This window comes from Falco punctatus (genome assembly GCF_963210335.1).
Source record: "Falco punctatus genome assembly, chromosome: 17".
Classification (NCBI taxonomy): Eukaryota; Metazoa; Chordata; class Aves; order Falconiformes; family Falconidae; genus Falco; species Falco punctatus.
This window is the reverse complement of record NC_137597.1, coordinates 7538228-7552317: the sequence shown is the minus strand read 5'-3', so window position 1 is coordinate 7552317 and position 14090 is coordinate 7538228. Positions and strand designations below refer to the sequence as shown.

General features: G+C 54.8%; 1 protein-coding gene across 3 annotated transcripts in view; it reads right to left on the bottom strand.

Annotated features, from left to right (window-relative positions):
• The window catches only part of WNT2B (Wnt family member 2B), a 36679-nt gene that overhangs the window by 6823 nt on the left and 15766 nt on the right, over positions 1 to 14090 (bottom strand). The window contains exons 1-4 of one of the 3 annotated variants that reach the window (XM_080367122.1): positions 4895 to 6168; positions 2624 to 2844; positions 736 to 1013; positions 40 to 304 (exon numbers count right to left, since the gene is read on the bottom strand). In XM_080367122.1, coding sequence (XP_080223248.1) covers positions 40 to 304; positions 736 to 1013; positions 2624 to 2844; positions 4895 to 5025 — 895 coding nt within the window. In that variant the 5' untranslated portion in view covers positions 5026 to 6168. Of the gene's footprint in view, positions 1 to 39; positions 305 to 735; positions 1014 to 2623; positions 2845 to 3896; positions 6169 to 14090 lie in introns of those variants that run through there. The other 2 variants (XM_080367123.1, XM_080367121.1) reach the window with 2 other exon arrangements.

Sequence of the window (14090 nt, the reverse complement as noted above, 5' to 3'; positions counted from 1 at the left end):
AAGCTGCTTTGGGGCAGCAACTGGAGCTTTGGGTTGTACCTGCTGACTTGTCCATCACGCAGTAATCAGGTGAGTTCTCAAAATACACCAGATCTGTCTTTGTGGGCTTCCTGAAGTTCTTGTTGGCCACCATGAAGCCAGTGCCATCTTGGTTCATCGTCACCTGGATGGCCCCATTGTATTTCTTCCTTAGGTAATCCCCCGTTTTTCGAAAATCTGACATTGCCAGCCAACAAGTCCTTAGTGTGCAAGAGCCACTGACCCCATGGCATTTGCACTCCAGCTTCAGGAAACGCTTCACAGCCTGTGGGAAGAGGGATGCTGTGAGGACCGGCAGCCACCCTGGGCATCAGACATCGTGCCTGCATCCGCTTGTCCCTGGTGCCACTTATCAGCCCTCACCTGTGTGGGACGGGCTCCTGAGGGAGGGGGGTGCTGCTGGCGGAGGGTGCGCTCCCACGGGCACTGATGCACACGGGCATCAGCGAGGACGTGTTGGGAGCAAAGGTAAGCAGGGTCCTGCTACCCCCGCGGGACCATTCCCCTGCGGGGCGTGCAGGGGGGCACTGGGAAGGCAGGGCAGTGTCCTGCCCCCATTTGCAGCACGACCTGCCCTCCGCGAACCCCAGGGTCCCGCTCCTGTGCCCGAGCTGCTCCCACTGTCCCTTCCCCTGTGGGAGGTCCCGGTGGGATGGCTGGCCAGGCGCTGGGCTGGGCTGCAGGGGCTGCACTCACCATCCTCCCGCAGCGGTTGTTGTGCAGGTTCATCAGCGCCCGGGCATCCTTCACTTTCTTCTCCTTGGCATCCACGAAGGCTTTGGCAAACCGGATCCCATAGTTGATGTTGTCGCTACAGCCGCCCCAGTCGAACTCCCCGCGCTCGTCCTTGGAGCGGCCCCTTTTCAGCGGGTCGCAGCTGCATGCCTTCAGGTCCCCTTGGCTGCACGCCCGCGTGATGGCATAGACCACTCCAGCGGAGGAGATGGCGTAGACGAAGGCGGCCTCCCTGCTGCCTGCCGCAGGAAGAGAAATGGGGATGGGGAGTGAGTGTGCCAGGCACCCACAGCCCACCAAGGAGCGTGGCACCGTGCGGCAGCACCTTCGCGGCTGGGGGTGAGACCATCCCCCGTGCAGGTAAGCCAAGGCCACCTCTGCTGGCCTCAGCTTCCCCGGCACCTTTCAGATTAAGGTGAATTTCATACTGATTCTCAGGGCTCAGCAGCTCGGGCTGTTGGGCTGCTCTCAGGGCTGGCTGACCTGTGGCCCAGGTCACACGGGTGCCCATGGGTGCTGAGACTGCAGGACCAGCCAGCACCTTCGGCCGAGGCTGCCTCCCTCCCGGTGCGATGCCGAGTGCGGGAGCTGGCGCCAGCTCCGGCCAGGCTTAGCTTTCCCCGCACGGCACAGCTTGCCGCCTGCTATTTTATGTCTCTGGTTCGAGTTCGCAGCTGTTTTTATAATGCTGTAAAAGAAGCTGCAAATCAAAACCATGTTCGTCTTCATTTTGAGAGCCTTTGAAAGCAACTTCAAAGGCAGCAGAGCTCTCTTTGGGCCTCGCAGGATGGGGCTGTGGCGATGAGCTTTCATCATTCCCTATCTTCTGCCGGGAGAGGACGCAGGCAGGAGTAAAGGTGTCATTGCAGGGATGGAGAGGCTGAGACCTGGAGGGCTGCAGCATGGCAAGGCGAGTGCTGCATCCTAGTGCTTACAGCCCCCTTCCCTCCAGCCAGCTCCTCTCCGGGGGTCCAGCTTGCAGGCTGTGCTGCTTGTCTGCCCCGGTGGGCAGCTGCCCCATCCCCCCACCAGCTGGGAGCAAGCCCCCCCCTCCCTCCGCAGGCGCTCACATGTCCTCCGTATGAGCTGCTCCTGGCGAGTGGAAAGGTTCTTCCCAGCCGCCTTTGATTTGGAGGCCGTGGGGCTGGATGTGCCCTGGCACATCATGGGATGCAGCAGCATCTGTCCCGCAGTGCTGCTGCCTGCGCCGGGGCTGATGCCGGCTCCCAGCGTCTGCTTGCTGCCAGAGGGCTCCCAGGGTGGCTGGAGCCCATAATGCTGCTCCTGCTCTGGAACCACCCCTGTCCCCATCACACCTTTTCTCTTTGCTCCTGGGGTACATCCCTGTGTTGTATCCATCCCTCACCTGGCGTGGGAAGGTCCCTCCCAGGCAGGCTCAGTGCCCAGCCGTTCGTGCGGGGCTGGCGAGTGCCCCGTAGCTGTGGTGGTCCTCCACCTTGGAGCCCGAAGCAAGGACTGGAGCCTCGGCTCTGCCTTGCCTCCCTTGCCATGCAAGGGAACAGCCAGTTCCCACGTGAATTGCTGAGTCCTGGCCAACCCTGCTCTCCAAATATTTATATATCCCATTACTGTTTACATATGAGCCTGTTCTCCGGAGGTGTCTCCTCCTTCCCCCTTCTCCCCCAGTGCTCCCCCTGCTCCATCTCATCTGGCGCAGCTATTCCAAATGCAGCGCTCTGCTCCCATTACTGCTTGATTAATTTACAGGGAAAGGCAAAGCTCTCCTAAGGGAGTAATCCAAGCCCCTGGGCACGGCAGCCCAGCGAGAGGAGAGACTCCCAGGGAGACAAGGCACGTGGTGGTGGGAAGGGGATGTGGCAGAACGTACTTCGCAGCATGACCCGGCCGAAGACGGTGTGGTCCCGGTCCAGGGTGCTGCAGTTCCAGCGGTGGTGCCGGAACTGGTGCTGGCACTCCCGGATCCATTCCTTGGCTCCCTCCCCAACCGACTGCATGATGTCAGGGTATCTCTGGCACAGCTGCCGCTGCTTGTTCACCAGCCCGGGGATGTTATCGCAGATCACCCTCGCACCCAGCGCCCCAATGTACCTGCGAGAGAAAACGGTGCCGCGTTACGGTGCTGCCTGCAGAGGGGGAAGGTGCAAGGCTCCGTCCCCCTGTGTCCTCGCCTTGCTGTGGGGGGGTCTTACATTGAAGCCCACCTTTCCCTCTTGCTACCTGTGTCACAGCTGCTCTGGGCTCTGCTGATGGCAGCCCCCCACAGTGGCGTGCCCCCCTTGCAGCATCCCCTCTGCATGGGCAAGCTGGCGGAGCTGCAGAACTTGCTGCTTGGCTGCGCGGTGAGACCTGCCCCGTGCTGGGGTTCAGACAGGCAGGATGCAGGGACAGGGCACTGCTGAGCCATCACAGACACTGGGCTTTGCGCTTTGTGTTTAACAAAATAACCCCGAGCTGCACCAGGCCGGAGGGTGAAGCTGTGCTCTGTGCGTGCATCACTGCGGCAGGGAGCTGGGGGCCCTGTGGAGCCCATCTTCCCTGGGAGACAGCCAGCTTGGGGTGCTGCAAGTTGTGGGACCCCCTCAGAGCCTGGGCTCTCTGCGAGCTCCTGGAACTTGCTGATGTGCAAAACCTCCCTCCACCCTCTTCCCTACATCCCAGCCGGCTCTGCAGCCCAGCCCTGCTGAGCAGAGCAGGATGGAGCCCAGGTGAGCCTGGCGCAGGCTCTGCAGTGTCTCCTGCCTGCACACTGGCTGGGGCACGCTGTGGGAACAGCGACCCATGGCACAGGCACCCACGCAGTGCTCAGGTGAAGGAGAGAGGTGAAGCCTGCTCCTCTCTTGCTGCTGCAGTCCTCTTTCGCACTGTTATCCCCTGGCTATCTAGTCCTCTCTCTGCATCTCCTGTACCGGTGAACATTTATCATCGTGCCCTGAAGCTGGAAAACTTGGAGAACTATGCTGTGTCTCCTGTCCTGCCTGCACCCTGCTCCCCTCCCTGCAGTGGTTGAGGGGAGAGTGGGAGCTCGGAGCAGAAAAACAATGTGCAAACAGCAGTCTGGTAGAGCCTGGCTGAGCCCCACGGGCAGCATTCCACGGGCACGAGGGAGGGACCCTGAGCTCTGCCCGCAGCCTCACACCAACCTGGACAATAGCAGCAACGTGGAATTTTCCATCCTGGTCAGCCCCTGCCGGTGCCATCGCTCACCCCAGCCACGCAGTGGCTGCTTGTGCTGGAGGATGATGTTTGCCACAGAGCGCGGAGCTGTGATTCTGGCTGGAAGGGATGAGGTTTGGGTGGGATTCAAATTTGTCAGCCCTCCCAGACTGGAAGTAAGAATGTCTTTTAATAATAATAAGCAGCAATCAGCTTGGGCAGTATTTCATTGTCTCTCTCTGGCCCTGTTCTATCACTTCTATCAGCCCCAGAGAGAGCTCACAGGCTCAGGAAAGCCCTGTGAGCACAGAAAGCAATAGGATCTGTTCCCTTTCTGAAAATATTTTGTTTAAATGCTGGCAGAAGCACAAGGTCATCTCAGGCTGGAGCTGAGGATAATAAACCCAGCTCCCCACAGCTTTGCAAGCCCCGAGTCTGAGGGACAGTGAGCATTATTTTCATAGGCTTGCTCGTCAGCCTTTCATCCTGCAGCAGGGGAGCAAGGGAGATGGCAGAAGCTGTTTAGGAAAGAAAAGCCAACAGGAGCTCATCGAGCAATGCCAACTGCAGGCATTTAATTGCCTCATTCATGCTGGGCTGTGGGAGCAGCCGGTTCCCTCCCGTGGTGAGCAGGGCAGGGTGGAGGAGCATCCCAGCAGCTGGATGGTAGCACAGGCCAGTGGTTTTGAGTGGGGCTGTAGAGATTCCATGGGGAAGCGTGCCCAGGTATCCTGGTCCTGAGTTCATTCTTCCCAGCCTGCCTGGTCCCAGCAAGGATGGGGATGGCTGATGCATCCCTGCCTGCACTGCCAAGAGCTGGGCCGAGGCTGCTGGGAGGCAGTGGTGTTGCAGGATGGAGGCTGCAGCAGCAGCCAAAGCTCACCTTCACTGGGGGAAAGAGACGCTGGGAAAGCTGGGAAAGGTAGAATGTTCTCTCATGGGTGACCTCAGCAGGGACCTTGCGGGGACCCCATCCCCTGCCTACCTCCAGTGCTGCTGAGCTGTGGCACCGGTGTTCAGCAGCGGCGGTGTGTGTAAACAGGGCTGGCTTAGGGAAGACACGCTGGCAGAGGAGCTGCCTCCAGAGCTGGCAGATAACGCACTGCCTAGCACCATCCCCTGGGAGACGGAGATCAAGGAAAACCCTTCAGACAAGATAAACACCAGGAACTCCCTTTTTCACACTCTGAGCTAATTACTTCTCATTAATTCTCCTGCCAAATACCCAGATCAGAGCAAACACTATCAGCAGGAGAAAATGGAGGGACAGCAGGTCGAAGGGCACAGACCGCCACGGGAGCACCTCACCACACAGGGTCCCAGACCCTCACTGGGGTCGGTGGCTCTATCTCTCTTTGCTTGTGGCTGCCAACAAGCAGCATATTTGCTGCTACAGGCCTCCATTGGAGATAATGTACTAAAATCCATCCCATGATTGCTGTGGTGTTGGAAAGTGGCATGGCATGACGAGGGGGGAAATCTGTCATCTGTCTTGGAAAGGCTGTGGTTATCTTGGTGAGACCAAGACCTTCCGTTTCGTGAGAAATGCTCCAGTTGGGTTCAGTTAGTCTGCAATGGAGCGAGACAGGGAACATCAGAAAATTCTGCCAAGCAGAATTTTGAGAGGGAATAAACACAAACATTTGTTTTGGATTGATTAAAGCATCCCTTCTGATTTTATTTCTAAAAATCTGACGTTTTAGAAACACTGACATAGAAAAGACAATGGATGTTCTGAGAAGTCCCCAGCTGCCTTATCAAGAACTTCATTTTTAAAAAATGAAGTTGGGCTGGAAGTGGCAAATTTCTGTGAAATGCTGTACTCTTGGGAAATCTGCATTTTTACAGCAGAAAAAAACCAAAACAAAACCAAAAAAAACACCAAGCCATGAGTTCAGAAAAGCCTATGAGATGGAACTGCTTCTGACACTGGAGACTGGGCTTGGATTTCTGCATGGTGAGGAGAGGCAGGAGCAGCCTGTGAGAGCCAGGCAACCTAAGTGCATGTGGGATAACGACCCCCCACCCTGTCAAATGGGGTTCCATGGGATAGTGCCTCCTGCGAGGTCCTCGCAAAGGGTCTGCAAAGCCCTTGCATCGCTCCCTTGCTAAGTGCAGAGCTGTTTGCTCAGTTCAGGCAATGGGGCTGGCACTGATCCCTCCAACAGCCTTCGGCTGTGTGATGCTGCATCATTTACTTCTTGCAAATGAGCGTGTAATCACAAGCTTGCTGTATTTCCCATTTGCTCCTAGGGTTCAGCTGCCAGGAGATGGGTGTGAGCTGCCACGCTATGAGGAACGCCGTGCTACCCGATGTGGCACCGGACCTTCACCTCCTGCCCTCCCTTCCCCATCCCCTGCAAGGAGCAACTTGTGCAGCAGAGGCCAGAGATTTCACGTTACAAAAGCAAATACTTTCAGAGCCTGTGAGGTGAAGCGCTCCTCGCTCCCTGCTAGCTTTCCTCCTCTCTGCAAGTCATCTGTTGCACGGCCGCATCCACTGGCGCAGCTGAAGGAGCTTTCTCAACAGCCCGCGAGTGCCAGCCGTGCCGATGCACTGGGGGAACAGGAGACAACTGTCACATGCTGGCTCCCAGTTGTTCTTGTTCTAAGAGTCTGCTGACTTTGACTCTTGTAAACAAGGAGAAACCTAAATTGCTTCTAAGATAAACATGCAAATCGGAGGCAGACGCATCTATTTACTTGGCAGCATGCGTTCTGTGCTAACCCCTTTCCGTGGCTTGCCTCCATGCTGTATGTGTCCTACTCCCGCGTTTCCCACAAGAGCGTGCCTGGCTTCCCCCAGGACTTGCAGACTCCTCGGGGTGCTCTTGTGGAACCATGTGGCCCATGTCATGTCTCTGCCCTCAGCTCAGACTGCTCTGGTGACAGTTTGAACAGCTCAGAGCTTTCCGAGCCACAGCCGCTCTCCTCCCTGTACGTGCAGCTCCCTGCGTGTTAGGAGGGGATCCCCGCAGTTGCATGTCAGCTGCGAGTCCCTGGGATCTGCTGCATCTTGTCCCAGGGATCAGACCCCAGTATGTCTCATTTCTTCTCCAGACTCACTGTGCTGGCATCTTTCCGGATCAACAAACTGTGCTTTTGGCCCTGACACAGTGTACGCAGCTTCCTGGTTGCTGTGTTCTTTAGGAAAGACCAAAAGATGGGAAAAGCACCGTGCCCCAGGTGTAGCAGTGGGGACACCAAAAGCATGGCCAGAGTCTAAGGCACCTTAGCAACAGGCAGATGGGACCTTCTGCTGGAGAAAGGAGATCTCTCCGCCAGCCTGGCCAGGTGAGGAAACCTGCTGTGCGGCTGTTGAGGGCTTTCTCTGGCTCCCAGGAGCACCAGACTGTGCTGCCAAGGGGAACTCAGTTTCCCTTTCATTATAAATAAACAGCCCCCTGCAGTACTGTGGCACCTCCGGATATGTTTTTTTGTGACTGTTGGCAGAGCTGCTGGCAGTAATTTTGTTCAATTGCTAACATGCCACCGGCTGACCCAGTGGTTTGTGGGGGCAGCTCTCCAGTCCCGAAGAGGCAACAGCAGCGAAGCCTCTGTGTGCACCCAGCTCCAGCTGTCACCCGCAGAGCATCGTTCCTCCTGGGAATCGGTAAGTCAGCCCGGCAGAGGTGAAGCCTCATCTCTCTGACAAATTCCTATTTCTTAGACAAACCTCAAAATTTGAATTTTTTGTGTTCTGCTCTAGAAACAAGACAGCTGCTGAAATGGTGAAAGTTCCCACTGTGGGAAAACCAGGGTTGCACCAATGCCATTAAAGGTACAATTTTAGATTAATACAAGCTGAGCTTAACTAAAACGACTTATCACGTTGGCTTTATGGTGGGAGAAGGATGTCTGTGCAAGCAGCTATGGTGATGCAGCAAGGCAGCCCCAGGCGCGGGGAAGCTCAGCCGGGGCAGCCCAGGGTGCGTGCACAGGGCAAACCTCCCCGGCCAGGCTGCGGCAGGGGTGAGCTGTGGCACTGGGCTGCTTCAGCATCACTGGTTAATGCAGAGAGAGTTCATGGCTAAAAAACGACCGCAGGTTAACAAGTCTCCTTCCTGTGGCTTCTCTCCTCCCAAGGATGCCAACGCCACTTTGCCAACTGCCTGCAACTCCTTGGGCGGCAAAGCAGGGCGGGAACAGCAGTGCTGGGGGGATACAGCACATGGGGGGTAGAGATGTTCTGGCCAGACACAGCACCATGAACCCTGTCAGCACAATGGCTTTTAAATCATCGAGAGATGTTCCTCTGACCTGAAGCTGGATCTTGGCATAGGCTCCAGGCTCGGCTCTGACATCCCATCTTACGGGTTTTCAGCCAGAGAATTTGCCTTTCTTGCTCCTGCCTCTCCCCACCAAGCGAGCCAGAGCCAGAGCCCCAGTCCCCGTCCCCCCAGGTGGGCGATACTCGGCCTTCTCTGCAATCCTTCGCATAGAGCCTCCTTGCTGCTGACTCCTGCTCCAAGAGCTGCGCTGCTGAGGTTGAGATGAGTGTGCTCTGGCTGCTTAAGGGTATTGGAGGCTGTTGGAGTCCTTTCCCTGGGAAAACTGGTTCACCTCCCCTTGCTCTCATGACCACTGTGATAGTCCTGAAAGATCAACTTGGGAGCAAAACTATCTTGGCTTCTGTTCTCTTCCCATCCCATTGATTCGGCACAAAATCCTTATTTTGGTGGGAGGCTGGAAAGCCCTAGGCAGCTATTGGAGACACTTTGTGCAGATAGGATCGAATCCAACATCCCTGTCTCTCTGCCTGATAAAGAGTAAATTCCAAGGTGCCTGGCAGCATTTCACCTCCTCGAGTTCTTCGCATACTTCCCAGGGATGCCGCGCTTTCCTTCCTCTGCTCTCCCTGGCTGTGGGCAGACAATTTATAGCCAACTGCAAAGCACTTTGGTTTGCAAGGTGCTATAGACATTTGAGATATTATTTTATTATTATAAATCCTGAGTGTTTTATTAAGCCCCACTGGGAACAGGGCCATCCTGGCCTGCTGGAATTGTTAACGCCTTAGAGTGATTAATAGTCCTAATTTCCTCACTTAGAGCCACTACTCTGTATGTTGAGAGTGTTAGTCTCACTTGAATAATTTTTAATATCATAATGCTAAGCCACTACCAGTACCATTCAAGGGACGTATTTTTCATTTTCTGCACCATGATCTTTCTGTTTCTCATGTATCGCCCTTTTTCCAGTCGTGTGCCTTTGGTTCCTTGCCGGAGTCCCCTCACTGGTTTGCCTGCGCCTGTGTGCAGTCGGTAGGATATGGTTTGTGTGGGAAGGGCTGAAATGTCTGGAAAATACCGCGATGCTGGGGAGCTGGACCCACATGAGCCCTGCTGTCCCCTCGGCTGATGTGGGAGGGTTTGCTGTTGGCATCTTGTATTGAGAGTGACCTGGAAATCAAGGTCTGTTCTGCTTGCTGCGCTGTGAAGGCGAGACGCGGTGTGCGCAGGGCTGGGTGTGCGCAGGGCTGGGTGTGCGCAGGGCTGGGTGTGCGCAGGGTGTGCATCGGGTGAGCAGCAAAGCCCCCACGTGCTTGGGCCGGTGCAGCGTGGGAGAGGGGTGAACGTGGGAGGTTATAAAAGCACAGGGAGAAAAGGGCTCCAGTGCCTTCTGCAATAGCAACCAAAACCTCGCTCAGCGCTGGGTGAAAGCTGTTCCTTGGGGGCGATGTTGGCGACGTACGAATACAATAGAAATTGTTCATCAAAAATATGCTTTATCCTTAAGTATCAAGTTTTTTCTCCTAAAACCTCAAAGCACTTTGCTAAGAGGGGGGGAAGTAAGATGGTCTCTGGTGGTAAAGTAGGATGGAAGATTCTTCTCTTGTCTGTGGTGTATCTTGTGTGTTGGGTGCGAGCCGCTGAGAGCAGGGGCTGCGTGTTTCTGCAGGACCTAGCACAGATCTCCTCACACTGGGCTGCAGGCACTGCTGAAATCCATATTAGTAATAGTAAAAGCTAATGAGTTTGGAAGAGCAGAAGGATTTTTTTCTTCTGCATTTCTTTGTAAGAAAGATTTCCTATAGGTGAAAGTGACCCTAATGAAAAATGAACTAAGGAACCCAATTAGGATTATTATAACGGCGCAGAGTGACTGAGAGAACCCATCTGTTCAATACACCCCAACCAAGAACACCAGGGCTGCTGCAAAGGCCACAGGGTTCATTCTCCATCAGTCTGACGTTACTTTAAAACTTACTTTTTCAAAGCGCGGCTGCCTGGACAGCCGGAGCTGCGGAGCGCCTTGGGATAAAGACTTCCCGGTCACTGACCTCCTGCTTTTATTGCCATGCAAAGCGCTCTGCAACAACAAACGTCCAGTGGGTGCGACTCCCCTGGAGACCCCCGTGCCCCAGCGCAGCCACGCTGCACGTCATCTCCCCTTTGAGATGGAGACTTCCCCTGCTGGTACCTGGCCTGCAACAGCCCTGGGGCTGAGAGCCGGTGGCAGGTGAGCTGCCCTGAGGCGGGGGCACTCGTGGAGGAGGGAATGGTTCCTGTGTGGTGCAGGATGGCATCCAGAGCGAGGGACACGCAGTCCTCGCAGCTGCTGTGGGAGCTGCCAGACCTTCTGCTAGTGAAGCCCTCCTGGGACTGCTGCGGGTCTGCCCTGCTGAGACTGGCATGGAGGGGAGGCAGCGACGCTCCCGCGCACCCCAAAGGGTTACACCGACAGCCTGTGGAGTTCCTCCATGCAGCTGTCTTTCCCTTGGCTTAATTTCAAACATTCCTATTGATGCTATTTCCCCTCCCACACACCTCAGTGTGATGCCCGTTTAAATGAGCCCCTCTCTCCTATATCCTGTATGCACACATACGTGTGGCTCGTTTTTTCCGTCACTCTTTTTGCCCATCCGCTGCACCTGGACCAGGACCAGCACTGGTGTCACGACAGAAACGCACAGCAGACCCTGGAGAGGGACAGCTGTGTAACACAGCTCCTTCCTACCCATCGTGGTGGGAACGTCCCCTTCCCCACCTGCAATGGGGACATCCTTGCCATGCCCTCGGGAAGAGCATGACACCAGCTCCTGGTGTTGCTCTAACACAGAGAGTGCGATGCATGCTCCTGCTTCACACCCTTGGTGTGTCTTCCCTGCCCATAAACACACACCTCCTTCCCTGGCCAAGGAAGGGAGCTGGAGCGTGGTGTCTGCCTAACTCTGGACTACAGCATCCCTAAAAGTGCCCGTTCAGGCATCACGCCGCGGGGTGCAGCGGCTCCTCCACAAGCCCTGTAACCTGCCGATGCTATCAGGAGCCCCACGTGGCCGCCAAGCTCCCGCACGCTCCCCGACCCGCACCCGAGCTCGCACTAGTCTTCCTTCCACAGATTTGTTTTATCTCTTTGGGAGCCTGATGCCTCCCATCTGTTCCAATGCCAGATGAAATTAAATATTTGTAGTTTCCAACGGCTGTGGTTAGCAATAAACAAGTTAGCTAACAAGGATTTGGTGTGCCGGGGGTTGGGGGGTGTGTTCATGCGGGCTTGCAGGCGAGCGGGTATGTGTGAGGGTGGGGTGCAGGGGGTGTGCGCATTGGCTTTGTGTACATTTTTCTTTAACCAAACCTTCAGTTTAAAATGGCTTTCCACACCAGAGCAGCTAGTGGGGCTCTCAATAGCAAGTAAACTCTACTTAGTTATTTACACCAAGTTTGTTTATTGCACAGTTTATGTTTATAAGCAATGTTTGTCTAGGCTTCCAAATCTTTCAGAAGGAATTTTGGAGGCCGCTTTTGGGGCCCGACGTCCTCCCGCGGCGCGCGTGGGGCACAGCCCTGCCAGGCAGGCGCCCGCCAGGGGACAGCCGCCGTCCCTGGATGATGCTGCTCTCCCTACCCAAGTGCACTCGAGTGTAAACGGGATTTAGGGATTTTCCTGTTGCATTCCTTCTTAATTTCCATCTGTGTTTCAGCTGGTATTTTGTTGCTAAGTAACACTTTATAGTTTGGGAGCATTTCTGTATGGATGCTGCTCCCCACAGCCATGGCCATCCCGCTGCCAGTCACGGCGGCCTCGGAGCCCAGGCAGTGCCGCCGGTTGCAACTGCACCGCCCCGAGTGTGTCCCCCTGCCTGAGCATGTCCCCCTGCCCACACAAACACTGTTCTCGCCACTGCGTGCTCCGAGCACACGCACATACACACACACGCACCCACCGGCGCTTTTTCCAGCACCAAAGTTCACCAGTTCCTGGCGTTTTTTTGCGAGGCGGTGCAGGCCGTGTCTGACGTCATTGAAAATTAATAATTTGCAGTTGTTTAGAAGAAACATTTGGTTGATATTTCCTTTCCATGTACTGTGATCAGAACTGACCCAGTTTTTTCTATTAATCTACTTTAAAAGTTGACTCTGAAAATGAGAAGCATTTCCTCTATTTCCACAAGTTTATTGTGTGTGAATCCCTGGAAGAATTTGGCAATAATAATAAAAATAAGGAACGATGATGCACCACCAAATGCATTTACTGTAATATCAGTAGTGCTAGAGATGTGCTTGGAAACCTATGTAAATCACTGAATAATTTTTTCCCAAACCACAGCTGGCTGAAACCATTTTCAGTAAAACACAATTTCATCTAAACATGCTATTTTATCAGAACTGACACGTCCAGCAGAACAGTGCTCGTTTCAATGAAGACTTTTCTTAGGAATGTTCTGCTCTACAGAAGAGAAAGTACTATCAAAAATGTGAACTTTATAGAGCTTAATATATTTGGTTTCTAATTTTTTCTTTTGTTTTAAAAGTCATGTACTGAAGGTCCCTGGGACCAATTCCGCTTGCTGAAAATATTCAAAGGAATCGTGCCTGGCTGCCCCGGCGACGGCTGCCCTGACTGGGCTCCTGCCCCAGCCCCCCGGGGGCTGCCCCCGCTCTCCCTTCTCCCTCGAGCGAGAAGCTGCCGGTCGGGGGTCTGTCTGCAAGCTGAGAGCCCAAACCGCTGCGAGAGATAAATCTAGCTTCCTCCAAACAAGCCACAGCTACTAAGGCTTAAAATGTGGCTGGTTTTCCTCCCGCTTGTTGGGAAGAGATGTGTGCTTGGAATTAGGGCAGACACTGTGGCAGAGCCATTGTGGGGAGAAGCGTGGTACAACAGCGAGGAAAACAGGCGCTTTTCACGCTCACCCTAAAGAAAGAATTTTCACCTTTCAGGCAGCATCCATGCTACCAGAACTGCCCAGTGCTGGGCACAGATGATGCTGTGACTACTTGGTACCACATCTTTTTCCAGCCTACTTCACCCCATGTACCCACTCCTCAGCTCCGACAAGCCTCCCCTTCTCTTGCCTCCTCGATAGAAATAATCCCACTCCTCTGCTGCCCTAAGACTCTTCCTTCCTTCCTCAGCTTCTAGCGTATCAGCAACATCACCTTCCCCACGGATGCTGTCCTGTCTTTGCCTGCCCTGATGGGTGGGGGCAGATCTGGCAGCTGGAAGCCAGGCCGGCGCTTGTATCGACCCGATACTCGCAGAGGGTGACTCATTTTCTCGACCAGCGATTTCGGTTCCCCATGGGGTGACCACCTGCAGATCTCCTCTGGCCATGGCCGGGAACGGCACTGGTCTTGCTGCTTTGCATTAGATGTGCCCCCCGAAGGAGTCGCCCCTCACGCCATCCACCTTTTGTGCCTGGTTGCATCCTGCTGCCCGAGCAGCACGTCTCCGGGGGCTCCTGCTTCCCCCCCAGCCCCACAGCTTTCCCGTTCGCCTTCCTCACCCTGGAACCGCTCTCCCAGGGATGCCAGCCTGGCCACGGCTGCCACACGCCTAGACGTGCTCTCAAACACCAGGAATACCTGCGTTATCAGCGTGACTATTAAGTGCTCCCTGGCCCTCACACCGTGCTCCACAGTAGTTGAGGAATTCCAGGAACCACCATTCCCTTGCAGGGGCAGATGGGCTGAATTTGATTAAGTTCTGCTTCATCCACTGCAATGTTCTAATGATGATGAGATTGGCGTGGAAAACTATTTTCCACAGGACTAGAGAGGACTTTTGCAGGGTGGGGGACCCTGAGATCTTTTCTGCAGCAAACTCCTTTTTTTCTGCAGTGTAACCGAACTACTGAAGCAGCACGGGGTTACTTGGAAAACTACGCAGTCCTCGTTTTCCTAATTACTCTCATTCTGCATACATGAATTCTCATTGTTACAGAACTGGGGCGGGAG